This window comes from Balaenoptera acutorostrata, chromosome 21 (genome assembly GCF_949987535.1).
Source record: "Balaenoptera acutorostrata chromosome 21, mBalAcu1.1, whole genome shotgun sequence".
Taxonomy (NCBI): domain Eukaryota; kingdom Metazoa; phylum Chordata; class Mammalia; order Artiodactyla; family Balaenopteridae; genus Balaenoptera; species Balaenoptera acutorostrata.
In genome coordinates, this window is record NC_080084.1 from 3,431,879 (window position 1) to 3,459,805 (window position 27,927).

At 45.2% G+C, this 27,927-nt stretch overlaps 1 protein-coding gene across 1 annotated transcript; it reads left to right on the top strand.

Moving 5' to 3' along the window:
• Nucleotides 1-3,906: 3,906 nt before the first annotated feature.
• Nucleotides 3,907-27,500, top strand: LOC103019114 (neuronal acetylcholine receptor subunit beta-3). Its single transcript, XM_057537490.1, has 10 exons — nt 3,907-3,958; nt 13,572-13,634; nt 13,672-13,760; nt 14,750-14,794; nt 15,211-15,319; nt 20,173-20,251; nt 20,935-20,953; nt 24,020-24,075; nt 24,314-25,196; nt 27,384-27,500. Exons 1-10 carry the CDS (start codon nt 3,907-3,909, stop codon nt 27,498-27,500), a joined length of 1,512 nt encoding a protein of 503 aa, XP_057393473.1.
• The last annotated feature ends 427 nt before the right edge of the window (nt 27,501-27,927 follow it).

Below are 27,927 nucleotides of genomic sequence, written 5' to 3' on the forward strand. Positions count from 1 at the left end.
AGACATTTTTTTCTGATCTAAACTCCTTGCCCTTTAATTTTTCTCATAAAACCTCCTTTCTGGACCCTGGGTCTCCCAGCTCCCCCTGGATGAACATATTTAACTGTCTTAAAACACATTGCCCTAAACAAAGACAGTGTCCCAGACGCCATTCTCACAGGGACCCACAGACTCAGTGCTGTGTAATTGCATTCTTTGTGATAAAGGCAACTCATTAATTGAACACCTCAGTATAATTTAGTGTTTCTAACTCTATAAGTTTTTTGGTAGAATAAAATCTTAAATAAGAAAGACATGTAACAGAGAAGAACAAACCTGAAATATACATGATGGCCCATTCTCAAGACTCTGACCTTCAAAGGGTCAGAGACCCTTTGAAGACTTTTTGTTCACATAAAGGTAAGAAGTTGCAGAACAGAGAATAACATTTGTCTTGTTAGAGGTTTACAGGAACATCATGACCTGACTTACAGGGACAGCAGCAAGAACAAAGGATTCCAGCACCAAGAAGTTTACAACAACTAGCCACACCCCCTCCCCTTTCAGTATAAAAGCAGCCTGAATTCTAGCTGGGGTAAGATGGTTCTTTGGGACACTAGTCCACCATCTCCTCTGTCTGCTGGCTTTCCGAGTAAAGTTGCTAGTCCTTGTCCCAGCATCTCATCTCTCAATTTACTGGCTTGTCATGTGGTGAGCAGTGTGAGCTTGAACTCAGTAACAGACATATTTTGTCCCAATTTACAGAAATGTGGTCACTTTCAGCTATTCTACCTTGTTTGTATGGGCCCAACATCCCAGGCTTTAGAGCTTTTCCTGGCTCTTGATTCTATCACTCACAGTGGATGACAAGCTTGTACGGTTTAGTATTGGAAGGGACCTTGGAAATCAAGCTGATCCTCTTAATTTTGTGTTATTTGCAAAACTGATAAGCATATCTTCCACGCCTTTAAGAAAATACTTGAGAGATTTAAACGTGTCAGAGCCATGCTGCCACAGGGGAGACCACCGCTGGAGACGTCCTTCCAGGCTGGCATCATTTATTAACCAACACTCTTGTTTGTGGTTGCTCAACTAGGCTTGAGGTTACTTATTTGTACTATGGAAGCATCTACAATTCTTTTTGTCTACATAAAGATCAGGAAATACTTTCTCAAAGTTTCTTCTGTTCTCAAAGTCGATATCAAAACATTCTCCTTTTTAATGGTGTCAAGTTTTATATTATAGTCAGTAACAGTTCAGCTGAAGGCTAAACTTGTATGCAACCTAGATAGCAACTATGCGATTGTGTGTGCGTGTGTGTGTGTGTGTGTGTGCACACGCGCATACCCACAGGGGCACGTGCACTGGAGGGAAATAGACCAACACTTTGATGGTGGTTAGATTAGGAAGATGGATTATAAATCTTCTTAAAATTTACTGTTAAGATTATACTACTTTTACCATTTAAAAAATACTAATCATAACTTTGTAAACCTTCAAGTGAAAGTACATCTGTTTCCCGGCACCTTCAGTTTTGTTTTGCGGCTCTCAGGATGTCTGTCCTGGAAGTGGTCTGGGCGGTGTTCCCGCGTCATCAGAAGGGGCAGGCTCACTCCCCACGGGGAGCGTGTTTGGTCAGTGATGGAGGAGCAGCGGGTTTGCTCGGGCTCCCAGGATGCAAACGTGTCCCCTGTTGACGATGGAGACCTTCTGATTATTCTGCTTTGGTGGACCCACTCCGGCACCCCAGGCAGTCACCCAGCTGACGTTTATCATTGGTTATAGAGCAGGTGAGGGAAAGAGCACACACTGGCTCAGAACAGGATGATTTGGGGGATATGAACTTGTTTTGTTCTCTGGAATTTTCTTTCCCTTATATTTCCCAAGAATGGAGCTAGGGCTCCTTACGTTTGTAGAGATCAAAGGCAGAAGCCCCTTAAAGACAATCTCTCTTCCTATTTGTTTGATGTCCGCTTTCACCAAGAGTCTAAACTCACTGAAGAGATTATTTGAGGTTTCTAGAGCAGGATGGAGACGAGGTGAGTGTCTTTTCAGGGGGAAAGGGGGCTGTAAAGGGAGATAAGCCAGAAATTCCCAGAGACTGGCCGGTCCCTCCAGCAGCGGGGACCAGCCACTGGGGAATCCTGTCACCCAGACTTCCTGACCAGGAAAGGGTAGCAGAACGTGGCTGGCCACTGACCCTCTGCTGTGGTCAAGATGGACTGGAGGCTACAGGCCTGCTTGTGTTTGGGGGGCCACAAAAGCCTTCCCAATTCTTTTGCTACCCTAGGCAAGGGGCTGGAATTCCTGTAATGACACAGACAGAATTTCCTGCCAGCTCAGTGGAACGGCAAGCTCCATTTTATTTGATTTATTGAAAATAAAGAAAGGTGATACTTCCTGCACCCTTGGGTTAGTGGCTAATTGATTCCTGAGACAGCTGTAAATTCACTGCGGGCCTGGAACGCAATCAGATGGATAGGAAATCAATGTCTAATTGTTTCCTTCCTCTTCGTTCTGAAGCATTCACAAGTGATAGGCGCTGGGGATGTCATGGAGAGAGGATAAGAGGACACAGCCCGTCCTCAGGAGCCCGTGGTCTGGGGAGGGGACAGCCGCATGGTGTGAGGGGGTCTCTGAGGGAGGAGCGGAGAGGGGGTTGGGGGAGGGGACGCAGTCCTGCCTCCCCCTCCTTGGCCAGGGCTGTTTTAATTCTGTGCTGGTACCTTGCTGAGCGTCACCTTGGAAGTTGCTAATGCACACGGTGGGGACTTGAATGAGATACAGGGAAATTTTAAATTGGATTAAATCAGTGTAGCTCAGGTCAGTGGTCAGTGCCCAGAGTGTGTTGCTCCAGAACTGGGGCCCCATCGTGTGACTCTGCTCCCACCTGGCCCTCTTCTCTTTCCAGCCCTAACTTTCTCTTGCCAGATTTGCATTTCTTGAGGGCCTCTGCATGTGGACAGCACTGAGCTAGGTGAGAATCGGACCAACTGTGAACAAGATGAATCCAAGCGTGGTGAACAAGATGACACTCCGACTGTCCTTTCTCCTGTGGAGGGTCCGCCGGACCTGCCGCCTCCAGGAAACCACAGAGGATGCTCTGACCTTAAAGCACGTGAGAACCGCTAGATGACGACCCTAAAGGACGTAGTCATTATTCCTTTTTGAAACTGAGGTGCAATTGACATATAACATTATGTTGGTTTCAGGAGCACAACGTAAGGATTCGATATTTGTATACATTGTGAAATGACCACCACAGTAAGTCTAGTTAACACCCATCACCACACATGGTTACAAAATTTGTTTTCTGTGATGAGAACTTTTAAGATCTACTCTTCTGGCAGCTTTCAAATATGCAATACAGTATTGTTAACTCTAGTCACCATGCTGCACATTACATCCCCAGGGCTTGTTTTTATAACTGGGAGTCTGTACCTTTTGACCCCCTCGTGTTCACTATTCTGAAGCTCCAAGTCCAAAATGAAAGATGATGGAGGAACACTGTGTAGGAGAAACTTCCACTAGCTTCCATGTTGCATGTTTTCATATGTGGTTTTTCCCTTTCACACAGCTCTCCAACCATGAGAAAACTAGCTCAGAACATTCAGAAGTTGTCTGGGTTCATCTTCTCTCCACTGCCCTGCATCTCTTTGCGAGAGAGTGAACTAATAAGTCAGGAGTTAGGACCCAGAGATATTTCTCAGACTTACACGATCTGACAGCCGACTAGAAATCAATGAGGTATACTTTCAGTGACATCGCGCTGATGTGAGCTGGTTCGACCCCATTTTACCCTCTCCAGGTGTCCACTTTCCCCGGGTTCCGCTCTGAACTTTGAAGCACTGCATTTTCTTGTCCTTTCCGATGGAAATACCCAGTTGTGACAAAAGAAGGAATTATCTTTCTCAAGCTGACATCACGATGCTGGCAGACTTCATCCCGGTGCTCAGCGCCCTCAGTGTCACCAGCTCAGGTGAGCTCAAGCTAAAGTAAATGAAGACTTGATCATCGTTAGTGCTGATAATGTTAGAATTACAAAATGTAATGTGTAGGTATCTTTAGGATAGCCTTTAAAATGTGGCTCCGATGAGTAAGTCTATGAAATCTGTATATTGCTAAAGGAATCATATCTATGAATTCCATAATATTTATGCTTTTGTCATTTATTGTGTTATTCCTTTTGAGTCGTTATCAGCTTGGTACGAAGATATAAAAGCAGGGAAAATCTTACCAAATGCACTGAATGGTACTCAGAGAATTGTTAAAATATTTAGCATAGGAATTGACTATATCAACATTTTAATATCCTATCTATGAACAATCACTATATCTGTGTGCAGATAATTATCCAAAATATCATGTAGACAGAAATATTTTCATAAATTTGTGTATGTAGGTATATTCAGTATGTATGTACATCAGAATTAAACGAAATATATATCAGACATCTATGAACCTGTGTGAGTTTTCTGTGACTATTATCCACCAGAAAATATAGGAATTCTTAATAAAGAATGAGGGCAAATAAAAGGAGAGAGAGAGAGTGAAAAGGAAAGAGGGAGAAAATAACTGAAAAGTTTAGGGGAAAATGGTCATTGTCTCCTGCCAGTTTTCTGGGTTTTGGAATCATTTCACTTTTCCTGTAACTTAAGAACAGAAAGCTCTTCCATGACACCAGAAACCATACAGAGCTAGGAGCCAGATGGTGAGAAAACAGTGTTATTCCTTTAGCAATTTGTATTTATTTGTCACTAGTATTTTTGCCACATCTGATTATTGTAATTTTCAGATAGAGAACCAGAGGCACTGAGATAGATTTGCCCAAGTCCTGAAATAAATCCTGGAATTAAAAGTCATAAGGCTGTGAGGCATACACACCTGAACGTCATTATATCTTCAAAAATGTAGCCTTTGCTACGTACCTGGGGCTCAGAAACACACAGTCATTTCTAAGTGCAGAGAGTGGCAAACCCACTTTCAAATATCACTAAATTTGGTCTCTGCAAAGCCTTAAGTGCAACTTGCCAATCATAAAAATAACAATCAACTTCTGTGTGTTTTAGCATGCAATTAATCATGAAAATAGTAATCAGTTTCTGTACAATTAATGTCTGGTGTTTTTCTGCCTTAATTACGAGAGCATCCTATTTCCTATGAAAGAATTGATTCCTACCATTCTGCCCACAGAGAAACCACCCTCTGGTTCACCTCTGCCCCCTCCTCTGTGTGTTGTAAGTTACACAGAACGTTGGAATCGGAGGAGGGCCTGGTCCCTGTCTTCCTGTGTGGGCTGCAAGAGTTTGGGAATGTAGACTGAGCTGTATACATCCATCACTGATCTATAACAAATCCATGTAGTAACCGGCAGTAACTCTGGAACTTGTGAGTAGTTCTAGATCCACTGGAGTCTATTGCTATTTTTAGATCTGCACCACCTTTCCTTAAGTTCTTTAAATTGACTACTCATTGTAAAGAAAATAGTTTCTTTTTGTTACACAAGACTACCTTTTTCGAATTACAAGGGACAAGCCCTCATCTCTGCATTTCTGGTTTTGGTGGCAGGATCATTGTCATGGCCACGCTTTGTGTCTGCTCCCAGAAATAGGGACTGTGTCTTCTTCATCTTCCCATCACTCTTTCCACCTGATGACGTGTGTTATTCATTCAAAAAAATATTTATTGAAGATCTACCATATTGTAGTAATCGTTCCAGTATGTGGGATGCAAGGAGGAATAAAACAAGGTTGTTTTAAGAAACTCTCATGCTAGCAGGAAGCCATGAAATATTTATTATTTGAGTCCACCCTGAGGACTAGCTCTGCGTGTCGGCAGAAGAGGCTATTTGTGGTATGATTTTTTTTGGACGAGGTGATGATAATGAAAGGCAAACCCCAAATATACCAAAAGGTGTCAGACAAAAAATACGCCTCTCCCAACCATACTTGCTGAGGTTTGAAATTCTTCAATTACTTCTTTACTCTCCTAGCTGAGGATAAACAATGGTATTGTTTTCAATAAAATCGTAAATAATCATGGGAAGTTTCATCCATTAAGTTTTTTGATTGAAGTAGTGTTGCTTTATAATATTATGTAACTTATAGGTGTACAATATAGTGATTCACAATTTTTAAAGGTTATAATCCATTTATAGCTACTATAAAATGTTCCCCGTGTTGTACAATATATCCTCGTAGCTTATTTTATACCTAATAGTTTGTTCATCTTAATCCCCTACCCCATGATACCCCTCCCCTGTCCCCACTGGTCACCACTAGTTTGTTCTCTATATCTGTGAGTCTGCTTCTTTTTTGTTATATTTACTAGCTTATTGTATTTTTATCATCCATTAAGTTTTATCAATTATTTATACTTTGGTATAAGAGAGTTTGTCAAAATTTTGCTGAAAGCAGTTGTTGATATGGGGGTGAGGAGAGAGCAGAGGGTCTGAGCACCTGAAGAAAGGTAAGGACACAGGAGCACGAAGAATAAAGAGACCAGAAACTCAAGTCGTGGGTTCCAAAGAAAAATTTGTCTCAAGCTGTTTCTGGGCGCCCCATCCAGATCTGTCGTGATTCCACTCACTGGGGTCGAGAGAGCCCTAAGGTCCTCCCAGAGAGTGTCTAGTCCCGGGGTAGCTTTGGTCACCGTCACCTGGATGCCTTCTCTGCTGCAGCCAGGTGTGAAGGGCTGTTCTCGAATCAAGGGTGCATCTCAATCTTGAGCTCTCTGTGTACCTTTGGAACAGCAGATGTTGGCACTAAGAGGTCACGTTTGTGGCTGTCTCATGGACGTAAAGAGCCTAGAAGCGCTGGGCGTGTGAGTGGCTGGACCTTCCCCATCACCGCTCCCTTTTTTCACTGGGAGAGGCTAAAGGTCTTGCTTGAGCTCACACAGCCTGGAATCAGGACCAGACCTCTCGTCTCTGGGTCTGAGTCCAGGGCCTCTCAACGTTGAATAAATATTCATTGGACTCTCGTTCTAACGAGTGATGAGTTTGGCAGGAGACTCGGTGTCTGGAGCCAAGAGCAGCGCACCCTCCTGCAGCTCTGCCCCAGCCCGGTTCCATGTGGAGGAAAGCACTAGAATCAGGCAGGGTGCTGCATCTCTGTCTGTCCATCTGTCCATCTGTCCACATGTGCTGTCTGGTTCTCCCTCTTCTTGCCCTCTGCCTGCGGGGCCGCTTGTCTGGTCCCAAGGGAAAGATTTTGACAAAGAAAAATGAGACAAAGATTAAGTAGGGATGGGACTGCCCTGGTGGTCCAGTGGTTAGAACTCTGCGCTCTCACTGCTGAGGGCACTGGTTCAATCCCTCTTTGGAGATCTAAGATCCCCCAAGCAGTGCAGCACGGAAGCAAAAAAGGATTAAAAAATTAAGTGGGGAGAAGAGAAGAAAGGGGGAGAAAGATGTTTCAGGAAGAAACGAAAATTCCTTTTTTACCAAAAGAGATGGTGAAAAGCATCTCTAACAGGCAGCACACATCCTCTGAAGATGTGCGTTAGACCTAGTGTGTGTTGTGTGTGTGTGTGTGTGTGTGTGTGTGTGTTTTGCGGAGGGGCTGCAGGGGAATGCGGGGAGACCCTTGTCTGGTCTGAAGCAGGGTGGCTCTGCTCTGTGACTGTAAAGCACTGGACGTCCCCCTCCCCAGAGAGCGACCCCAGAGCAGCGCCCGTTCAAGAGTCCCCCCAACGAACCCCGCAGCAAAGCAGCGTGCCAGGTGCCACCTGCAGCAGAGGGAGGTTTCGGGGAGGCGGGGTGGGCGATTACAGAGCACCCTCAGCAGGGCCGAGTGTGTCCCCTTGACCAAACAAGTACTCCCCGGGACCTGGTTGTAGAGCACCATGCTTCCCCGCGATAGACAGCGTGAAGCAACAGTTTGGAGAATACAGTGCTGACAGCACAGCAGCAGAAAGAGCAGCAACAGCCAATATGTGTTCACAGACGTGAACTGTTGGAGCGGTTTTCATGTGGCAGTAAGACCACGGTGGAGGGAACAGTCTTTTGCCTCCTCAGTCCTCAGTGAACTTCATGGGACGGTGGACAGATGGCAGCTTGGGATTCAGAAGGCCAGCCCGCCCCCCCATTCGCTGGGTGACCCCTCGCACGTCCCCTGGGTCTGCACCCGTAAAATGAGGGGCTCGCATCACCATGAAAGTCCCTTCTGGCTCTGCTGTCTTCACGTCTTTATCATTTCTCTTTCCTTCCTCTTTAATTAATGCTGAAATTATTTACGAGTACAAATGTCCTCCCGTCCCTCCCCTAGGAAGCTGACTTTGGGGACTGCAAACCCCCATGGCAGAGGTGGGTGGGAGACTCACTCATCTTCCAAGAGCAGTTTCCTGACTTGTCAATGAATCACTGAGATGTATCTTAGAATAGTGGTCTTGTCTAATTAAGCTGAAACAGAAGTCCATTTGCAAAAATTTGGTTTACACACAACTTTTCAGGAATCCACTTTTTTCTTAATGTATTTTTAAAATTTTACTGAAGTATAGTTGATTTACAATGTTGTGTTAATTTCTGCTGCACAGCAAAGTGATTCAGTTATACATGTATATATTCTTTTTCATGTTCTTTCTCACTATGGTTTATCCCAGGATATTGAATTTAGTTCCCTGTGCTACACAGTGGGACCTTGTTGTTTATCCATCCTATATATCATAGTCTGCATCTGCTAATCCCAAACTCCCACTCCACCCCTCCCCTACCCACCCACCTTGGCAACCACAAGTCTGTTCTCTATGTCTGTGAGTCTGTTTCTGTTTTGTAGATATGTTCATTTGTGTCGTATTTTAGAAGGAATCCATTTATTTCTTAAGAGACCATTTGTCCTGGAAATCCTGAGAACATCTGTGGTTCCAAATCCTCTGGAGCCGTGAGCTGGTCTCCCATGCACAGAAAGTGCCGTTATAGCCTTTTGTGCATTTATTCATTCATTCGCTCATTCACTTAAAGTCATCTAATGTTTACTGAGGCCTTAGCCTCAAAGAATCAACATGGAAGCCCTTGCCCTTCCTCATAACATTCTATTTTACAAGAAGAACAAACCAGAAACAGTTTTGGGCCTGTCTCTACATCTGCTCCAATAACATCAGTGACTTCAGCTTCTATTTTGGGGAAGATACTAGGCAGAAAACATTCAACCTTTGGCCTTTTTCTTTTCTTTTTTGGTAAGGTCTGTTTTGGGCAATGCAGATTTGTACTAGCCAGCTCAGGCCACCATAACAAAATACCACAGACTGGGTGACTTAACAGAAATTTATTTTCTCACAGTTCTGGAGGTTAGAAGTCCATGATCAAGGTGCCAGCAAACTCGGTTTCTGGTGAGGGCTCTCTTCCTGGCTTGTAAACTGCTGCCTCCTGGCTGTGTCCTCACATGGCCTTTCCTCTGTGCTTGCCTGGGGAGAGATCTCTGGTTTCTCTTCCTCTTCTTATGAGTTCTGCAATCCTATCGGACTAGGGCCCCACCCTGATGACCTGATTGAAGCTTAATTGCCTCTTTTGAGGCCCTGTCTCCAAATGCAGTCACACTGGGGGTTAGGGCTTCAACGTATGGATTTGAAGGGACACACATCCAGTCCGTAAGGGCCAGTACAGAGCTACGCCTTTGCCTCCTTGACTCAGATGGCAGCTCACCTTCTGACATGGGCAACAGGGTCAAAACAAACACACGGGTCTCTGAGAGCAGATCTGCTCGCTTCCCTCTGGACGCTGGTGAAGAGCAGGGTCCAGCTGTCCTCACAGAGGGGGTAGCTTCGGGGGTGGCAGGGGATGGGGAGGTCAGGTCATAGTCTTAGGAGATCCTTCCCAACATGCAACTCACACTGCCTCCAAACTGACAGTAAAGTTATCCTGCCAGGAAGGAAGGTCCAAGGTGCAGTCTTAGGATCCTTCTCACATGTCCAAAATTATGATAATGCAGGGCTGTCCCAGCTAATAAGCCCATGGTGTGTGTGTGTGTGTGTGTGTGTGTGTGTGTGTGTGTGTTATGTGTATGGTGTGTGTGTGAGTGTGTGTATGGTGTGTGTGTGTGTTATGTGTATGGTGTGTGTGTGAGTGTGTGTATGGGGTGTGTGTGTGTGCTATGTGTATGGGGTGTGTGTGTGTGGTGTGTAGTGTGTGGTGTATTGTATGTGGTGTGTGTGGTGTGTGTGTGTTATGTGTATGGTGTGTGTGTGAGTATGGTGTGTGTGTGTGAGTGTGTGTATGGGGTGTGTGTGTGTTATGTGTATGGTGTGTGTGTGAGTGTGTGTATGGGGTGTGTGTGTGTGTTATGTGTATGGGGTGTGTGTGTATGGTGTGTGTGTGTGTGTTATGTGTGTGGTGTGTGTGTGTTATGTGTATGGTGTGTGTGTGAGTGTGTGTATGGTGTGTGTGTGTGTGCTATGTGTATGGGGTGTGTGTGTGGTGTGTAGTGTGTGGTGTGTGTGTGGTATGGTGTGTGTGAGTGTGTGTATGGTGTGTGTGTGTTATGTGTATGGTGTCTGTGTGAGTGTGGTATGGGGTGTGTGTGTGTGCTATGTGTATGGGGTGTGTGTGTGTGGTGTGTAGTGTGTTGTATGTGGTGTGTGTGGCATGTGTGTATGTGTGTGTGTTATGTGTATGGTGTGTGTGTGAGTGTGTGTATGGTGTGTGTGTGTGTTATGTGTATGGTGTGTGTGTGAGTGTGTGTATGGTGTGTGTGTTATGTGCATGGTGTGTGTGTGAGTGTGTGTATGGTGTGTGTGTGTGCTATGTGTATGGGGTGTGTGTGTGTGGTGTGTAGTGTGTGGTGTGTGTGTGGTGTGTTGTGTGTGTATGGTGTGTGTGTGTGAGTGTGTGTATGGTGTGTGTGTGTTATGTGTATGGTGTGTGTGTGAGTGTGTGTATGGGGTGTGTGTGGCGTGTGTGTGCTGGTTCAGACATCGTGCAGTTGTCCTCCGCCTTCCTGGTGTACCTCCACCATCATGAGACGTTGTCCTCAGTGACTTGCTCTCACGGGCGGAGCTGGGACGCAGGGACTGAGGAAGGTCACGGCGTCCTGGCTGGAGGGGAGCCGCGAGGGGGGGTTGAAGCTGGCGCCGCGGCTCCTGAGTGGAGTTGGCACCTGTACAGGGAAGAAGGCCGAGTAGCTGGCGGGCAGGTACTTGCAGGCCCAGCGCGGAGCCCAGCACACAGCGCTTTCCTCCTTAGGGGAGGGGCTGCCTGCACAGGGAGGGGGGCGGCGGGCGTGGGGGACAGCCGCGGCCCCCCTGCTCCTCCTTCTCCTGCGGGGTCCAGCTCCGGCCCAAACTCTCCAAGGCTACTCGGCAAACACATGCCAACTAACTGCGCTGGTACCAGCTCGGCAGCCACGGCGCCGGCACTGTCCTGAGAGCTGGCATGCTGTAGGGGAGCCAGACGACAAGCAGATGGGCACACAGCACCATCAGGAGCTCCGATGCGGGATACGGTGCCCACATTCAAAGGTACAGGATATGAAGTGCATACGCAGTGTGGGGAGGGATCCTTAGATGGTGTCACCTCAGTGACCTCTTGAGGAGGAGACGTGAGCAAGGCAGGGCGCCGTGAGGAGGTGAGTGTGGGCTCCCTAGGGCAGGAGCTTCCTGGGCAAGTTCTGAAGATTGCAAATGGGCTGAGGCCTGGGGACGAGGGGCAAGGCCAGGGTGGGGGAGGGTGGGCACCCTCTAGGGCCTGGGAGGCCACGGTAAGAACTGGGGGTGTTTTTCTAAGTTTGATGGGAAACCATGGGGACAGTTTGAGCAGGAAACTGCCATAATCCTCTTCTGCTTTTAAGCAATGGTCTAGCTGCTGGAAAATGGACTATAAAAGGGGCAAGAGTGAAGCAATTAGGAGGCAGCACACGAATCCAAGAGGGAGATGATGGAGTCTGAGATCAGGGTGGTGTCCTGGGAGGAGCTGGGAAGCCATCAGAGCTGCCGCGCTGCTTAGGAAGCTAAGCCCAGGTGCGGGTAGGGAATTCGGGAAGTTCAGCCTCTTCCCTCAGAGGCTTCGGGGAATTTCAATTCCCTATCCTCCCACTGCCCACATTTCCAGGAAGGTTTTAGGGCCTGTACAGAGGGCTGTCCTGGCTGCCACCCGCTGACCTGCTTCCTGATGCCTCTCTGCTGGCTAAGAGTAGTTGAAGTATCGAAGTTTGAGAACCATTAGGCTTTTGAGTCAATAAGCACAGACATAAGGTTACACCTCTACCACCCCTCAGCATCTTCATCTTCACCAGCTTTCTAGAGCGGAAGAGAAAGGGTGGGGACAGCCACGGCATGCAGCCCCTCGTATCCGCGCCCTGCTCACCCCAGGAGGAGCATTCCGAATTACATTTTGAGTCACGACTCCCCAGTAAAGTGAAGGTCTCATGCACATGTGGAGCATGTGTGCGATTTTGCTTTTCTTCCCACTAAGACTCTCGGGGTTTTCATTGGGTAAACGTGCGGGTGTGTCTTGCATGTGACCTTGCCAGCCACATGCGTCTCTCAGTGGGAAGAAGAGGTTTTCTATGGGAAAGCGGATGGTGCAGAATGAGTCATTGTAGGATTTCAGAGGGTGCTGGACAGAGGAAGAAAGGGGCCATATTTAAAACAACAAAGAGCTTCCTGGTTTGAAATTGGATAGCATAGCACTGAAAGGAAACAAAACTTACCTCTAGGCCATGTTCCTAAACCATTTCTTCAACTTGAGTGTTAAAGCTTGAAATTAGGGTGTTTCTTAGGCTTTTGTACACTTGGGGCGGAAAAGAGTTGTTGTTAGAACCTGGTTCTTGGCCAGGGAAGCTCTCCGTAAGGGAGGACTTCCCCAGGAGGAAGGGAAGGAACCTGCGGGGCATGCGGTAGGTGTTCTGTGAACATGTGCTGAACGTATGGAAAATGGCCTGGCTCTCCCTTCATTGGTTCATTCATTAAGTAGACATCAAATGAGCTCCTGCTGTGGCCAGACACTGTGCTAGGTGCTGGATGAACATCACCAAATAGCACAGATACTGTGCCTGCCATCGTGAAACCCGAGGGGAGGACAGACAGGGACAGATGCATGATAAATTGATGAGGGATGTGAAGGGGCCAGACCAGGCGCAGTGATGGACAGTGCAAGCAGGCAGAGACCGCCTCCGTCAGGAGGGGCTCACGGGGCAAGACGTGGCTGTGAATGATCCTTCTGGGGTCAAGGTGTCAACCTCTTGATGAGAAAGCCCTGTAAGAAGGCAAAGCTCTGGGTAAAGTATAGAGTCTACTTTTAATTATTTTTTTCTTCCAGTTTTATTGGGGTGTAATTGCCATATAGCCCTGTGGAAGTTTAGGAGGCCCAGCATAATGATGTGACTTGCATGCGTCATGAAAGGATGACCACAATAAGTTCAGTGACCGTCCATCGCCTCATCCAGATACAACATTAAAGAAGTAGAATGAGAGTCTACTTTGAGCGGTGCGTTTGGGGAGGGAGCTGGGGTGGGTAAGGAGAATGTTTACAGAGAACCCTTGTAGCCTCAACCGTGCCTCTGCTGAATCAGGCTGTTTAGAAATACACGATGTCCGGCTGGAGAATGTGGACCCAGCCGTCCCGCCTCCCCGGTTAATTCGGGTCCCCTCATGTCTTAGAGCGGCCGCAGGATTCAGGTCCATAGCCGAAGAAGAAGATGCGCTGCTCAGACATTTATTCCAAGGTTACCAGAAATGGGTTCGCCCTGTATTACACTCTAGGTTACCAGAAATGGGTTCGCCCTGTATTACACTCTAATGACACCATAAAAGTATATTTTGGGTTGAAAATATCTCAGCTGGTGGATGTGGTGAGTAATCTTCGGCCCTCAGCTGCAAAGAACATGCATTCCTTCACCCATTCTCGAGGCTAACATTTGATTTTGTTTTCTTTCCCCACGTCTGCCGTTTCAGTTTTAAAAATAAAACCTGCCCCAAGAAGCCAGTGAAGTGACCCGTGGAAAGAATGAGAATGTCATTTTCATTGCAACACTGTTGGCGGGGCGTGGGTGGCGTGGAGGAGGGGCGTTTTCCCCGGGGGAGGTGGGGCGTGTGCCTGCTAGGAGGGCATCGCCCTTGGCGGTCCTGCCGCAGCCACCAAGGTGAGCATCAGGGGGAGGGGCAGGGCTGCAGGGGGGGCTGAGCCGGGGCTGGCAGGGGTGCTTGCGGGGAGCGACAGCAGGTGGTGACAGCACCAGAGTGAGTGCCTGGGTGACCCCATCCCCTCCCGGATCCCCTCAGGGCCCCATACCTTTCCCTGACACGCCACACCCTAACACTCTCCACTAATTTTCCTGTCGGGCTCACATTTCTGCCATGATGTTCCTGGGGAAATCCATGAACTTCAACAACCCCGATTCTGCAGAATCATTCTGCCGTGGTCCCCAAAGTCGCAGAATAATCCTCCGCCATTGCCCAAATCCTCCCCCCCACCACGAGTGCACACATGCGTCCAACCCAGCTGACTCAACGCCCAGGATTCCTTCTAGAAAATCATGCAAAGCCCGTCTCCCATTTAGCTAGTACTTCATTCTACTTCACACCCTTACCATGCCTTCGGTTATGCAATTTTATATAAACATCACCACAGTGAACTACTACTTGCTCTAATTATTATTTTTCATTTTAAGCAAAATATGCATAATACTTTAGGGTCTCAATGCCATTTAACTGTTCTTCAGTTGAGAATCCTTTTCACTTTGGACCCCTCAAAGGTAAGACTCAGGAAGTCTCGGACAAAAAAAAAAAAAAATCCAGTACACAGTTTCACTTAATTTGAATTTAATTTTCATTCTCTTAGGATGAGAAGAATCAGCTGATGACAACAAACGTGTGGCTCAAGCAGGTACCTGTCAGTCCCAGGCCTGTAGCTCCCCCCTAACTGTTCCCGTTCTTTCTACTGGGAAAGGCTCCCGTTGAAAAATAATGATTTCAAAGAGCATATTGAGTTCTTCAGGGAGATATTTGGGAGAGTTTGGGGAAGGGTTTATTCTTTTGTATTCTCTCCTGCACGAATCAGAGGTCAGTCTGGAAGCTCGTAGGCACACCTTGCCCTGTCTTCTTGCTCCTGGCGTGGGCAGGTAGGAGGGTGACTCTGACACTGGTCCCTGGGCTACGTGGAGAAAGGGGGGAAAGGTTCCAGGGCGCAACTTATCCCCATGTAAGCTACCACAACTGGATAAGAAAATCAGGGATGTTAAAATCTCCCTCCTCCCCCCTGGTCCTCCCTGGGCTGACTCTTCCCCTAACGTTGTTCCCTAGAAACAGAAAACAGGGAACGACAGAGGCCACTCACCACCAACTTCAGAACAAGGTGAAGCCCAAGTCAAAATGATGAATCTCCGTTTTCCTGATATGACTAGAAAAGCATGTGAATGGTTTTCAGCTCTTAGCTTGGCCATAGCCTGTTTCCTGCTCTTTCTGGAGTTGCCAGGAAATAATTACCATCCAAGTTTGCATCTGTCATGTAAAGGAGAAAATATTGGCACTTCCTTGATAGGAGGTGAGAAGGTTGATTTAATTGCTTACTTTTTATTTTTGTTAGCAATTATTTGGTTTTTTATGGGATGTTGCCTCATCTCCCAGAGATTTAAAATCTTCCCAGTGGGGATATGTTAATTATCTCACTTAATTTCAATGTACAAACATATTTTTCGCTTGTTTATGTTGAAATGAATTAGTTATCTATTCAGGTTTAGTAGACTTGTTCAGGTCTTTCTGCTGATGGTTTGTTTATAAGGAACAATGGATAAAAGAGACTGTAAGGAGATTTCCTAGACTTCATCTAGTGTCATCAAATTTCTCCCACCCAAAAACTTTGATCAGAGTTGGATAATCATTATAAATTTTACTAGTTTCTAGTTCTCTGATTCTTTTCTTGGTAGGTATGTTAGCATGTTATGAAATGGATCTGCATATTTTTTACTTGCAAATAAAAATGTCCAGGAGAAAATAATAAGCAAGGAATGTAGATATAAAAATACAATTTAAATAAATGTACTTTTTGATATACCTATCTCATTCCTCAGAACTTATCCCACTTTTGCACTTTCTAAAGTGGAATTTGGAGGTATTTTGAGTTCATAAAAATCAGTAAGAAGTCCTGTATTTGAGCTTTCAGCGAAGAGAAGAAAAACTTTTCTGTTAAAGTGTAAATAGGCTTGGGAATTTGGCAAAAATAAAACAAACAAACAGACTCTCACTGATTCACACACACCTCCTCCAGCTGCTCCTTGAGGTTAAGCTCTTACACTTAAAACAGTGGTCCAGGACCCTTGGCCTTTGAAATAGTAGGGACTTTTCACTTTTCTTGAGATTTTGGAAATAGGGAGTCATTTCAGCCAAAGAGAACAATGTCAGACACGGAGGGAAGAAACCACTGCTCCTTGGTTTCTAGCTGTACTTTAGAAATGACCTCTTGCAAACCTATGCCCCAGAATCACGGTGGCCTGGTGAGAGCCTCCAGGGCAAGACAGAACCAACACCTAAAAACCCCCAACACCCAAAACAGAGCAAGAGAAATCTCCAGGGGGAGGTGGGGGCTTGCTAGCTGACACTTAGAAAAGCCAGCTGGGGACTTTGGTTCCCATGTCCTAGAAGTAACGAGAGTAACACGGTTTCATTGCATTAATTTGCAATGGGTTGTCATGGCTCTTATCCATTTACATTTCTCAACCTCTCTGAATTAGCAGAGCAGGTATCATTACCCCCGTTACCAGAGACTGAAGAGTCTGCCTCACCTGGCTGGAACCAGCCTTCCCCAGTTAGGGCCTTGTCTGCACATCCAGCTTCGCACAAAACATCAAGGCCTGTTTCTAAATTAGAGGAGGATCCGAAGTGGGAGAAACCACCGAGAATATTAGGAAACTATTCCACTCACACAGATTGGATTTGGAGCAGGAATGTCACAGTAGGTATTAGTCAATAAGGGCTATGTTGTGGCACAAACAATGTGGCAACAAAAAAGAAAGGAGAATCTATGGCTTGGGTGGCAGGCAGGGAAGGCTGCTTGGAAGAGGAGGCATTGGAGCTCCACCATAATGTTACTTTTATACTTTTTTTAAAGCTTTTTAAAACTACAAAGGGAAAACAAAGGACAGAAGAAAAGGGATGATAAAAAGAAGATAAAATTGATGTTTAAAAAAAACTACCATTAGAGTTTTACACAGACATCAGTTTCAGAGTAGCCAACAACAATACTGAGATTTACTGAGCACCTGCCAAGTGCCCAGTCACTCTGCCACTTGTGTCACGGGAATGAATGCATTCAATTCTCACAGCCACCTCCTAGGACAGGCCTGTTATTATTCCCACCTTGCAGATGAGAAGACAGGATTGGAGGACTGGAGTGACTTGCCTCGGGTTACACACTATTAGGTGCAGCCTGGCTTGTATAAAGAAACCATATTCTTCTTCAGACTGGAGGGAGCTGACGGGAGACGTCCGGCCCTCCTCTCAGGGCTGTCCCTGTAGAGTCCGGTTCCTAATCCTGGCCTTCTAAGGCTTCGATTCCTCAACCTCTGGGACGTCTCATGGAGTTGGTCTAGAAAGACATGTGGGACAGAATGAGGCTAGCGTTCGCTCCATCTTCCATTCATTCCACAGGGTTTATTGAGAGGCTGCTAAGGGCCAGGCACTCTGCTAGATCCTGGATGTACAGAGCACAAAACAGCCCTACTTCAAGGAGAGGATCTGGTGTTAATTGTGTAAAAAACAACTACTGTAATATGATAAACACCATAAGGAAAGTATATACATAAGGAACTGGGTCATTACAATAATGACAATGAAACAGGGAATAAATCAGGGAAGGCTTCCAAGGGGAGGAGACATTTAAACTGGCTCTTGCAGGATCAGTTCTAAAAGAACTGATCAGTTCTACAATCAGAAGTTCTACAAACCATAAAAGTGGAGAAGTTGTGACCCACCTGAATAGGCTTCCCAATAACACGACTTCCCAAAGCTCTCACACCAGAGCAAACCTACAGGAAACTCTTTCCAATCACCCCTGTCTACCTTAGTCAAAATAAAGACAAAAATGACCAAACCTTCCTCTTTTGTCATTGCCCTCTCAGACACTGAAAAATGCTCCCTAGTTCATTTCCACAGAGAGAATAAAATTCTACCTAATTGGACCAAAAGCATGTCTCCTGATAGCATATGCAACTGAGATGCTTGGTTTTTTTATTTGTTGTTTGTTTACCCAATTCCTCTGCTGTATCTTCTATTTCCTTCATTCTCATCTGCTATATCTAGACATTTCTCTTCTATCCTCTCAACCACAGACCTTTACAAGCACAAATTTAGTGACATCCTGAAAAAGTCCTCTACATGGAGCTACTTTTATGTTACTGATTTTATTTCACAAACTCGTTTGTCTTCCTCCTTCGTACTTCCAGAGAGTAATCAAGACCATATAAATCATAAATAGATTATTAACTCACTAAAACTCCGTGAGAAATACTCACTGCCCTAGCCGCTCAGATTCTGCTTCGTCGTTGTCAAGGGTAGGAAAACTGCACCGTAGGTACCCAAAAGGGGATGGAAGATGAAAATATCCCTTCTTTAATGACAGGAGGGTTGGCCCTTTGCCTAGATGTTATCGTGTGAATAATCACTCTGACGACAGATGTCAAGTACATTCACTCAACTAGCACTTCCTGAGCACCTACTACGTGCCAGGGATGGTGGAGGGCACTGGGCCTGCACCGCTGGAGGCATACTCCAATGAACCAGTAAGATTCAGTGTTGCTGAGAGCCGGCTGCTATCCTAGCTCCATGGTGACCCCAGGGGAAGCAAGCTTCCTTAATCTCTGCCCAGGCCAACACCTTAGACTGGTGTTGTCTCTCCAACAGCTGATTCCTGTTTTAGATCAACAAAAAGTTCAGAAACATGATGAAGACCTCATTGGATGAATCCCTGCAGCTGGCTTGCAGGAGAAAACCAAGAAGCTGGTTTATCTCATAACCCAAGGAAACCCAAGGAAACCCAAGGAAAGGACGGCCTTGCCGTAAGGTCTGGGCCATGTCCCCAAAGCCTTTCACAACCTGCAATGGCACTTGTATGTCTAGGAATTTACCTCAGACCTCCCTCACCATCTTATTTTCCTTCCTTTTCTACAGCCTCACTCTGACCTTAGCAGAGGAGACCCGTGTGGTCTTCTGATTCATGTGGATTCAAGCAGAGTGAGTCAGGAATCCAAAGTGTCACTGTATAAACTTGAGCAGGTCACTTCGCCTCTCTGACCCTCAGTCTCTTCATCTAGGAAATAGAGGCAATGCCTAGCTCACAGTGTCGCTGGGAGGTTGAACGGGATTGTGTGCATGAATGTGACTCCTACATGGTCTGGCACGTAGTGGGGACTCAATAAAAGTCATTTCCTGGTGCCACCTTTGTAGGCTTTCTCATCCTTAATGACAAAGCCCATTTCTTGGCCTTGACAACTCATAGATATTATGGGAATATGAGACATATAATATGTCATGTTGCTGTCTTTAAAGTGAATCAACATTAATTCAGTTTTAGGAATTTCACACCTGACTTTGAGATAACTGAAGATACCAAGGGTGTCCCAGAGGTTGCCAATCACCAGCAAGGAATATTTGTTCCTTACTATCTTTTGGTCTTGGGATTAAGAATTACTAATTATTATAATAATATTTTTCTAATTATTAAGAATAATTAGAAGAATTTATTTATTATAAAAAAGTCATGACTTATAGTTTTTAAAAGTCTTATGATTTAGGTTTGAATGAAATTTGGTAATATCTCGACACTTATGGGTGATATTTCAGGTAATATATGTAAGAAAAGACAGTTTTAAGGGAATATATATGATATGCATTTGAAGTTGCACTTTTCAGAATTAAGAGAGCTAGACTGGGAGTATGTTTCCATTTTTTCTCTCAGTCAGAGATTAACTTTGGTATTTGGCCCTGACCTACCCTGAGCTCCCCTGTTTCCTATGATAACAAGCTCTCAAGCCCGGGACTGCTGCAAAGTGAAGCTGATGTTTGTACAGGGCTTTGGGAATCTTGGCCAGGACATGCTCCGTGAACACTGGATATTGTTTCTAATCTACTGCTTTAAGAAGGCAGAGACAGGAGATCAATCTCCAAATGCCTCCACGGTTTCAGAGAGAGCAGGGAAGTGACCAGAAAGCCTCACAGTTCCTTAGAGAGCAGGACCGGGGATTTGGGCTCTGAATCCTCACCTTAACCCAGCTGACCCCAAGACGAGCAGTGGCCCTGGGGTGTGGGGCTCAGCCAGCATCATGGTGGACCACAACCTGCTGGGAATTCTGTGAGCCGCTCTGATGGGCACGTCGGGGGGGAGAGCATCTCTGATTCCCCAGGTCTAGCATCAGAAGGACCCCAAGATGGTGAGGAATGTCTCCCTTAACCCCGCAGAGGAGCACAGCTAGTAAAGAACAGTGCAGGGGTGGAACTCTAATTCAGGGCTGCCTCTCTCTTTCTCTCTCTCTCTCGGGTACCCCCAAGTAAGCGGCAATGACCTCAAGTCCCACCTGCCCCTTTTCCTTTACTGGTCAAGAACACACCCTGAATCCACTGGAGCTGTCTTTATATCCTCCTCGAGGACTGAGACGTGTCCCTCATTCATCCACCCACTCACGTCTGCTGTTCATCCTGGAACAGCGGCCACGGCTGACCTGCCCTCCACAGCACCCACTGCCCCTTCCTACCCTCTGCTTCAGCTGCGATGTCATCACATCCGAACCTCCTTCCCTGTCCACTCACCGTCCTGCATCTTTACACCTGAACCGCGCCCTTCATGGCAGTGACCACAGGGTGTGGTGATGGTTTGCCCGTTAGTTTACTCGTTCTTGTCTGAGACGGCCCCAGGCTAGGAGGGCAAGGCGGCCCTGCGCAGTGCTGGTATAAGCCTCGCATATTTGTGGAATGAATTAATTCCCCCCAAATTGTGAGCCTCCTGAAGCACTGTCTCTGTGCTGTCTCTGGCCACAGCTGTTCATCTTGCTGTCCGGTGAGCGAGACAAATCTTTCTGACTGAACAGCCTCTCCCTCCGGGGCTTGGCCCGCTTCCCTGAGCACAGTCTGTATGGCCGGTGTGCGTTTGCTGGGACGTGTCCCCAGAATGTGGGCTCCCCACCGTCCTCCTTGGCTGTAGAGCCGGGCTTCGGTAAAGAGGGGCAGTGCCTGTAGAAGAGAGAAGACTGAATTCCAGAAGCAGGCAGTTTGATTTTCAGATCTTTAGGTTCCAAGCGGAGGAACTGTGGGTTTGGGCTCACTGACTGTGCTCGCTTAACACTGATTTTTAAAGACGGAGCCAGAGTGTAAGAGCCCAGCTCCAGCCAGTCTGCCCGAGTGCACGTCCGTCCCCGGGGCTCATCGCCTGTGGGCCTGCAGCTCGCTCCCTGCCCGGGATCTATTTTTATATAGAGAAATATACTTTCCATATATATAAAGAACTAAAAACTCAGTAAGAAGGAAACAGACAACCCATTTTAACAATGTGCAGAAGATTTAACAACCACTTCACCAAATAAAATGTGTGGATGGCAAGTAAGCACATGAAGAAATGCTCAACATCATTTAGTCATTAGGAAAATGCATAGTAAAAACCATAGTGAGATACTACTTTACAACTATTATAATATAGTTAAACATTTAAATGTGACAATACCCGGTACTGGAGATGGTGCCAAACAGCTGGAATGCTCATGCGTTGCTAGTGGGAATGCAAAATGATTCAGCCTCTCTGGTATGTATCATATTAAGTTAAACGTACACTTACTCTATGACCCAGCCATCCCCCTCCTAGGTATTTACCCAAGAGAAAAAAAAGAATGGTTTTCACCCAAAAAACTACAGAATGTTTATAGTGGCTTTATTTATAATCATTAAAAACTGAAAAGAATCCAGATATTTTACCTGGTGAATGGATAAAAAGAATTGTGGTATAGGGCTTCCCCGGTGGCGCAGTGGTTGAGAATCCGCCTGCCAATGCAGGGGACATGGGTTCGAGCCCTGGTCTGGGAAGATCCCACATGCCACGGAGCAACTAGGTCCGTGAGCCACAACTACTGAGCCACAACTACTGAGCCTGTGCTCCTCAGCAGGAGAGGCCATGATAGTGAGAGGCCCGCGCACCGCAATGAAGAGTGGCCCCCACTTGCCACAGCTAAAGAAAGCCCTCGCACAGAAACGAAGACCCAACACAGCCAAAAGTAAATAAAATAAAATAAATAAATAAATTTATATTAAAAAAAAGAATTGTGGTATATTCATACAGTGGAATACTTCTCACTAATATAAAAATGAACAAACTACTAATACAACCTAGAAGAATCCAAAATGTATTCTGATAAGTAAAAGAAGTCGGGATGGAATGGCTACCTATTGTATGATTCCATTATATGACATTCTGGAAAAGGCAAAATTATAGGATCAGAAAATAGATCAGTGGTTGCCAGGGACTGGGGATATGGGAGGGGTTGATTACAAAGGGGCAGCCCGAGGAAAATTTGGGGGCAACAGAGCTATTCTGGTATCTTGATGGCATTAGTGATTATCCAACTGTTTGCCTGTAGAACTGTAGACTGACTTTTATTGTAAGGAAAATTTTAAAATGTAAAAGTGAAAACAAACCAAAAATGCTGCTCTGAGTTCCCTTCAGCATTTCTGGGATTCAGGCTCGCTGCCGGTAGTAGAAATCTCCTTAGCAGGAGACAAATAATTCATAGGAAGGAAATTACATTTGCTTTTCAAAATGGGCAGAGGAAGAGGAAGGAAGAGAGAAGCTTGTGAGTACCAAGTAAGCATGGTAAATGCTTTATTAGTTTGGGCTCTTAAACTGTCAGTCTTCATATGCATGGTTTTCCATAAGTAGTCATGCAATTTTATTTAATCCTTTAGAGCGTAGCTTTTTAAAGACCCATATCTTTTTAAATTTGTTTTTCAAGGATTAAGCCTCACAAATATTGCCTAAGAGAGACGGTGTCTCATCTGGTGCGTATAGTTCCATCCTTTTCCAGGCATCATGCATATTTCAGTATTTTACCATCTAGTGAATCATCTATCTGCTGACTCCTGATTTTTTAATGACAAAGTTGGCATCACTGAGCACCAGGAAGCCTCACACTGGGCATACCCTCCCAACTTCCTGAAATGTCATTTAATCTTCTCCTGTATCATTCCTCAACTGTCCACATGACAGACAGTGGAATAATTAATTTTCAGGTCAGATTTCATAAGATTCTAGATCTTAAATCTTTTTAAGTCCACTTCTGCTGTAACTGGGTCATCCATACATCATCCTTCATAATTCAATCAATTAATGGTCAGTTTTGTTAATCTGGATCCACCAGCCCCTGTAAAACATGCTAAATGATTTCATTCTATTACAAGGAAAAATATGCAAGCATCTGGAGGCTAACAGCATTAGGAATATAATTTAAAACTGGATTTGGTACTCACAAAATAAATTCAGATTAGAACTTAAAAGGAGATTCTTGGGAAATATTTTTTCATTGGATAAAAGTTATAATGTCCTCAAGAGTAGTCAGCAGATACTGGAAGTTTCCCATTAACATGCTGCATGCATCTTTGTCCAAGACTCTTGATTGATATTCAAAATCATTTGTCTCAATACCATTATCATGAGATTACAATATCACTGGACCAACTCTCCTAGAATAAACTGAGTTAGAGCTATCTTTGCTTTTCTTCTGTTCCTTAGGAGAAAATAGGCTGAAAAAATAGGTCATGAATCAATGGTGTTTGTTGCTGAGCCTCTAAATTGTGAGGTAGTCATGGCAATTTTGGAAATCCCAGACTGGACAGGTGTGAGAGTCTGGGCACCATCAAAGACCAGGCTGGCTCAAGTTGTATCTTGACCTGCCCTGAGTCACGGATAGGGTCATAAGGTCTGAAGTGGATGAATTTTCCTTTTAAAATAAAACACTGGATTAGTAAATTAACATAAACTTGAAGATTCCAAACTCTAATACCTTGAATTTTCAGAACAAAATTACAGTATATTAATTACAGTATATTAAAGTATTCCATTATTATAGTATTATAATTACAGTATATTAAAGTTCCGTCAGAATCTCTCTGGCTTCCTGACATAGTTCTCTTTGAAAAGTAAGTATCACGGTAGAAAAGTGCACGGGTCGGATTAGGAGGAGAAATAGAAAAGCCTGATTGTGCCAAAATAATTAAGAGAAAGGTACAACTTTAACGAGAAAATTATTCCTTTTGGAAATATTGTTTGACCCTGTGGTAGGAAAGTCATAAAATACAAATAGTACGACGGTGGGGAAAATAAAAAAAACAGTTAATATGTGTTCAACTAACCATCAGGTGAACCGTTTTTCGACAGCGCTGATGGACGGTTCGAAGGCTCGCTCGTGACCAAGGCCATCGTGAAATCCGACGGGACCATGGTGTGGACGCCTCCCGGCAGTTACAAAAGCTCCTGCACCATGGACGTCACCTTCTTCCCATTCGACCAGCAGAACTGCTCCATGAAGTTCGGATCCTGGACTTACAACGGGACCATGGTTGACCTCGTCCTGATAGACGAGAATGTGGACAGAAAAGACTTCTTCGACAACGGAGAGTGGGAGATCCTCAACGCCAAGGGCACGGCGGGGAGCAGGAGAGACGGAGCGTACCGGTACCCGTTCATCACCTACTCCTTCGTGCTGCGCCGCCTGCCCCTGTTCTACACCCTCTTCCTCATCATCCCCTGCCTGGGGCTGTCCTTTCTGACAGTGCTTGTCTTCTACTTGCCTTCTGACGAGGGGGAGAAGCTCTCCTTATCCACCTCCGTCTTGGTTTCCCTGACAGTGTTTCTCCTGGTGATTGAAGACATCATCCCGTCCTCCTCCAAGGTCATCCCGCTCATTGGCGAGTACCTCCTGTTCATCATGGTCTTCGTCACCCTGTCCATCATCGTCACCATGTTTGTCATCAACGTCCACCACAGATCTCCCTCCACTTACCACCCCATGGCCCCCTGGGTTAAGCGGCTGTTTCTGCAAAAACTTCCTAAATTACTTTGCATGAAGGACCACGTGGATGGCTACTCTTTCCCGGATAAAGAGGAGAGTAAACGGGCAGTGAGAGGTAAAGTCCTCGAAAAAAGGAAACAAAAGCAGATTAGCGATGGAGAAAAAGTTCTGGTCGCTTTCCTGGAAAAGGCTGCGGATTCCATCAGATACATTTCCAGCCACGTGAAGAAAGAGCATTTCATAAGTCAGGTGAGGGGACCGCCGCAAGCCAGGACTGAAATTTTAACGTCTGTTTACAGCAAATGAGTCCTTGTTTAAAATGTGACCTTATTAGCTCTCTGCTTGACACACATAAAATTTAAAACAAGCCCTGACACAAAATAGAGACTTCAGTATGGATTTTCAGGGAGAAGTTCACAAAAACAGAATGAGCAAAAGAGGAGCAACTATAGATTAAGCACTATTTCTTATAAGTAGCCTTAATTCTATCTAAAATAATTCAATTCTACATTTTAAGTTGGTTATCCTGGTCTCTGGTCAGTTATCTCTCACTTTTAGTGGGATGATGTTTATCTCTATTCAGCATATTTTGAAAAAAGAAAACAGAAAGAATCAATTTTTAAATTTATACAAAAACATGGTGTAACAACAGATATTTAGTTCACAGATTTAAACAGATTTATTTTTTGAAATGTGACGAGGGTGTGGATTTCAGACTCAAAATGGTCCTGCATGCAGATGCTACCCATGTTCCATATGACTTGAGAAAAGCTACTTGACCTGAACTTCAGTTTTCTGAAACCTCCCTTGAAGGGTTACTGTGAGGAATTAGTGACGTCAAGTATAAAACATGCACTGTGTGCCCAGCGCACGTGGTCTCATGATTATGTAAGCAGTCAGTAAATGTCAATCCTCCTCTTTCTTCTCCCCGTCTTCCCTCCCTCCTCTACATGGTCCTTCCCCCGTGGAAGGAAAATATTATTTGACATATAAATACTCAGCACAAAAACAGGTCTGTTGCTTAAAACGAGTTAATACTTACACCAGTTTATAGGGTTCAATTATTTTACTCTAAAATCAGTGAAACTTAGTGCCAAGATCCTGATCTCATAAACAAACTTATGAAAGAATAGGGTTTTTTAGAAATATCCTCTACTTTTCATGTAGACACTGCCTAGTACCTCTCCTCTCTTACAATTTGTCATGTTTTTCATCCACTGAAAAATGTTTTAAACAGCACTAGAAAAAATGCTGCTATAGAAAAAACATTACAGCTATCCTTAAGGGTTTTTTGTTTGTTTCTTTCTTTATATCTTTTAGAAATTCTTTTTTTAATTTTATTTTGATTGAAGTATAGTTGATTCACAGTGTTGTGTTAATTTCTGCTGTACAGCAAAGTGACTCAGTTATACATACATATACATTCTTTTTCATATTCTTTTCCATTATGGTTTATCACAGTATATTGAATATAGTTCCTGGTGCTTTTTAGAAATTCTAATACAAAGATTTAAATAGCTTTTTTAAAAATTATAAAAATAACACATCATCAGTATAGGGAATTTGGAAAATACAAAACATTTAAGATGATTCACATCGTTAATAATCCCCCACTTAAGTTTGAAACTTTTAACATTTTCATCTGTCTTCTTCGTGGTTTTCCCCAAGGTTTTATTTCTAAACCTCTATGTGCACAAAATACATTCAAGTTCTGCATCAGCTTCTATGTTCCTTCTAGAACGGCAGGCGTCCTGCTTGGTTCCATCTTTACCAAATCCCCACGTAGTGGAAATGGGACACTTATTTTCCCTTGAAAGATTGCTGGCCCCGTCTCTGAGGCTCCCCCCGACCCCCGCCGACCCTGCAGCTCGTCCTGCTCTGACCTTGCCCTCACTGGCCACTGCCCAGTCTCCCCAGCCTCCCTTCCTCCAGAGGGACTTGGTCTCCTCTCTCCCTCACCAGTTCCTGTCATCTCCTCCAGGAGTGTCCATTGCAGCCCCACCCACCTGAGGAGTGGAGGAAAAGAGGGCCTGAGTCAAGTGACCACAAAAATTCTTAACTTATAAATTTGTGATTTATTTCCTATGTCATATCAGGAAGCATCACAGTAAGAGATGCTGGCTTTTTATTTGGGTAAAAATCAGGCTTTTCCCATTTCAATCAGTAACGTTTACAAACGCATCAATGATTCTGTTCTTTCAATTTTACATCCTCAACGGTGATGAAAGTGTTTTCCCATGAACTTGAATTATGGGCTGTTTTCTTGGGCACCGCCAGTGAGGTCCCAGGAAGCCTATATTGCAGGGGATGTGTCAGGTGCGTTTGGAAAACTGCAGGGCTGTAAATCTGAATAGGACTCTTCCTGAAGTCCCTTGAAATGAATTCAGAGCAGCTGCCCAGCATCCTGAATGGGAGGCGTCTTTTTCTCTTTTGCAGGTGGTGCAGGACTGGAAGTTCGCAGCTCAAGTTCTCGACCGGATCTTCCTCTGGCTCTTTCTGATCGCGTCTGTCACCGGCTCAGTTCTGATTTTCACCCCTGCTTTGAAGATGTAGCTATGCAGTTACCATTAGGAACAAGTCTCCAGAGCAATCTAAACACATAAACACAGAATTACACCCTAGAACTGACATCCAGCCCCCACGTGTATACAGCATCCAGGCGCACGTGCTTATCAGGAGGCCCCGAGTGTAGACGGCGTCTTGTGTCATCCTCAGGGAGGTTGAACCTTGGTTGCCGCGAGAGTGAGTTGGGTTTACATCAGGCAGACCCTCCTCAGACCCCTGCCTTGGCTTGTGCAGACATTCAGGGAGGAATCGTGTGTCCAGGCCTGAGGTCACGAGCCAAGACACACTAGGACTGTGGCAGTGGCCCATGAAGAGTTCCAGGAGGAGGTGTGGGCAGACCCAGCCTTCTCCTAGAAAACTGAAATTCTGAACATGCTCTGATAATGGTTTTTTATGTCCCTTCATCTAATCTAAT

Bases quoted from the DNA above. Each gene is read 5' to 3' on its own strand.
- LOC103019114 (XM_057537490.1), top strand. From the start codon at position 3,907: ATGCTGGCAGACTTCATCCCGGTGCTCAGCGCCCTCAGTGTCACCAGC. The intron at 13,761-14,749 runs GTGAGTAATCTT...TCATTCTCTTAG, and splicing joins TATCTCAGCTGGTGGATGTG to GATGAGAAGAATCAGCTGAT. The intron at 14,795-15,210 runs GTACCTGTCAGT...GTTGTTCCCTAG, and splicing joins CAAACGTGTGGCTCAAGCAG to AAACAGAAAACAGGGAACGA.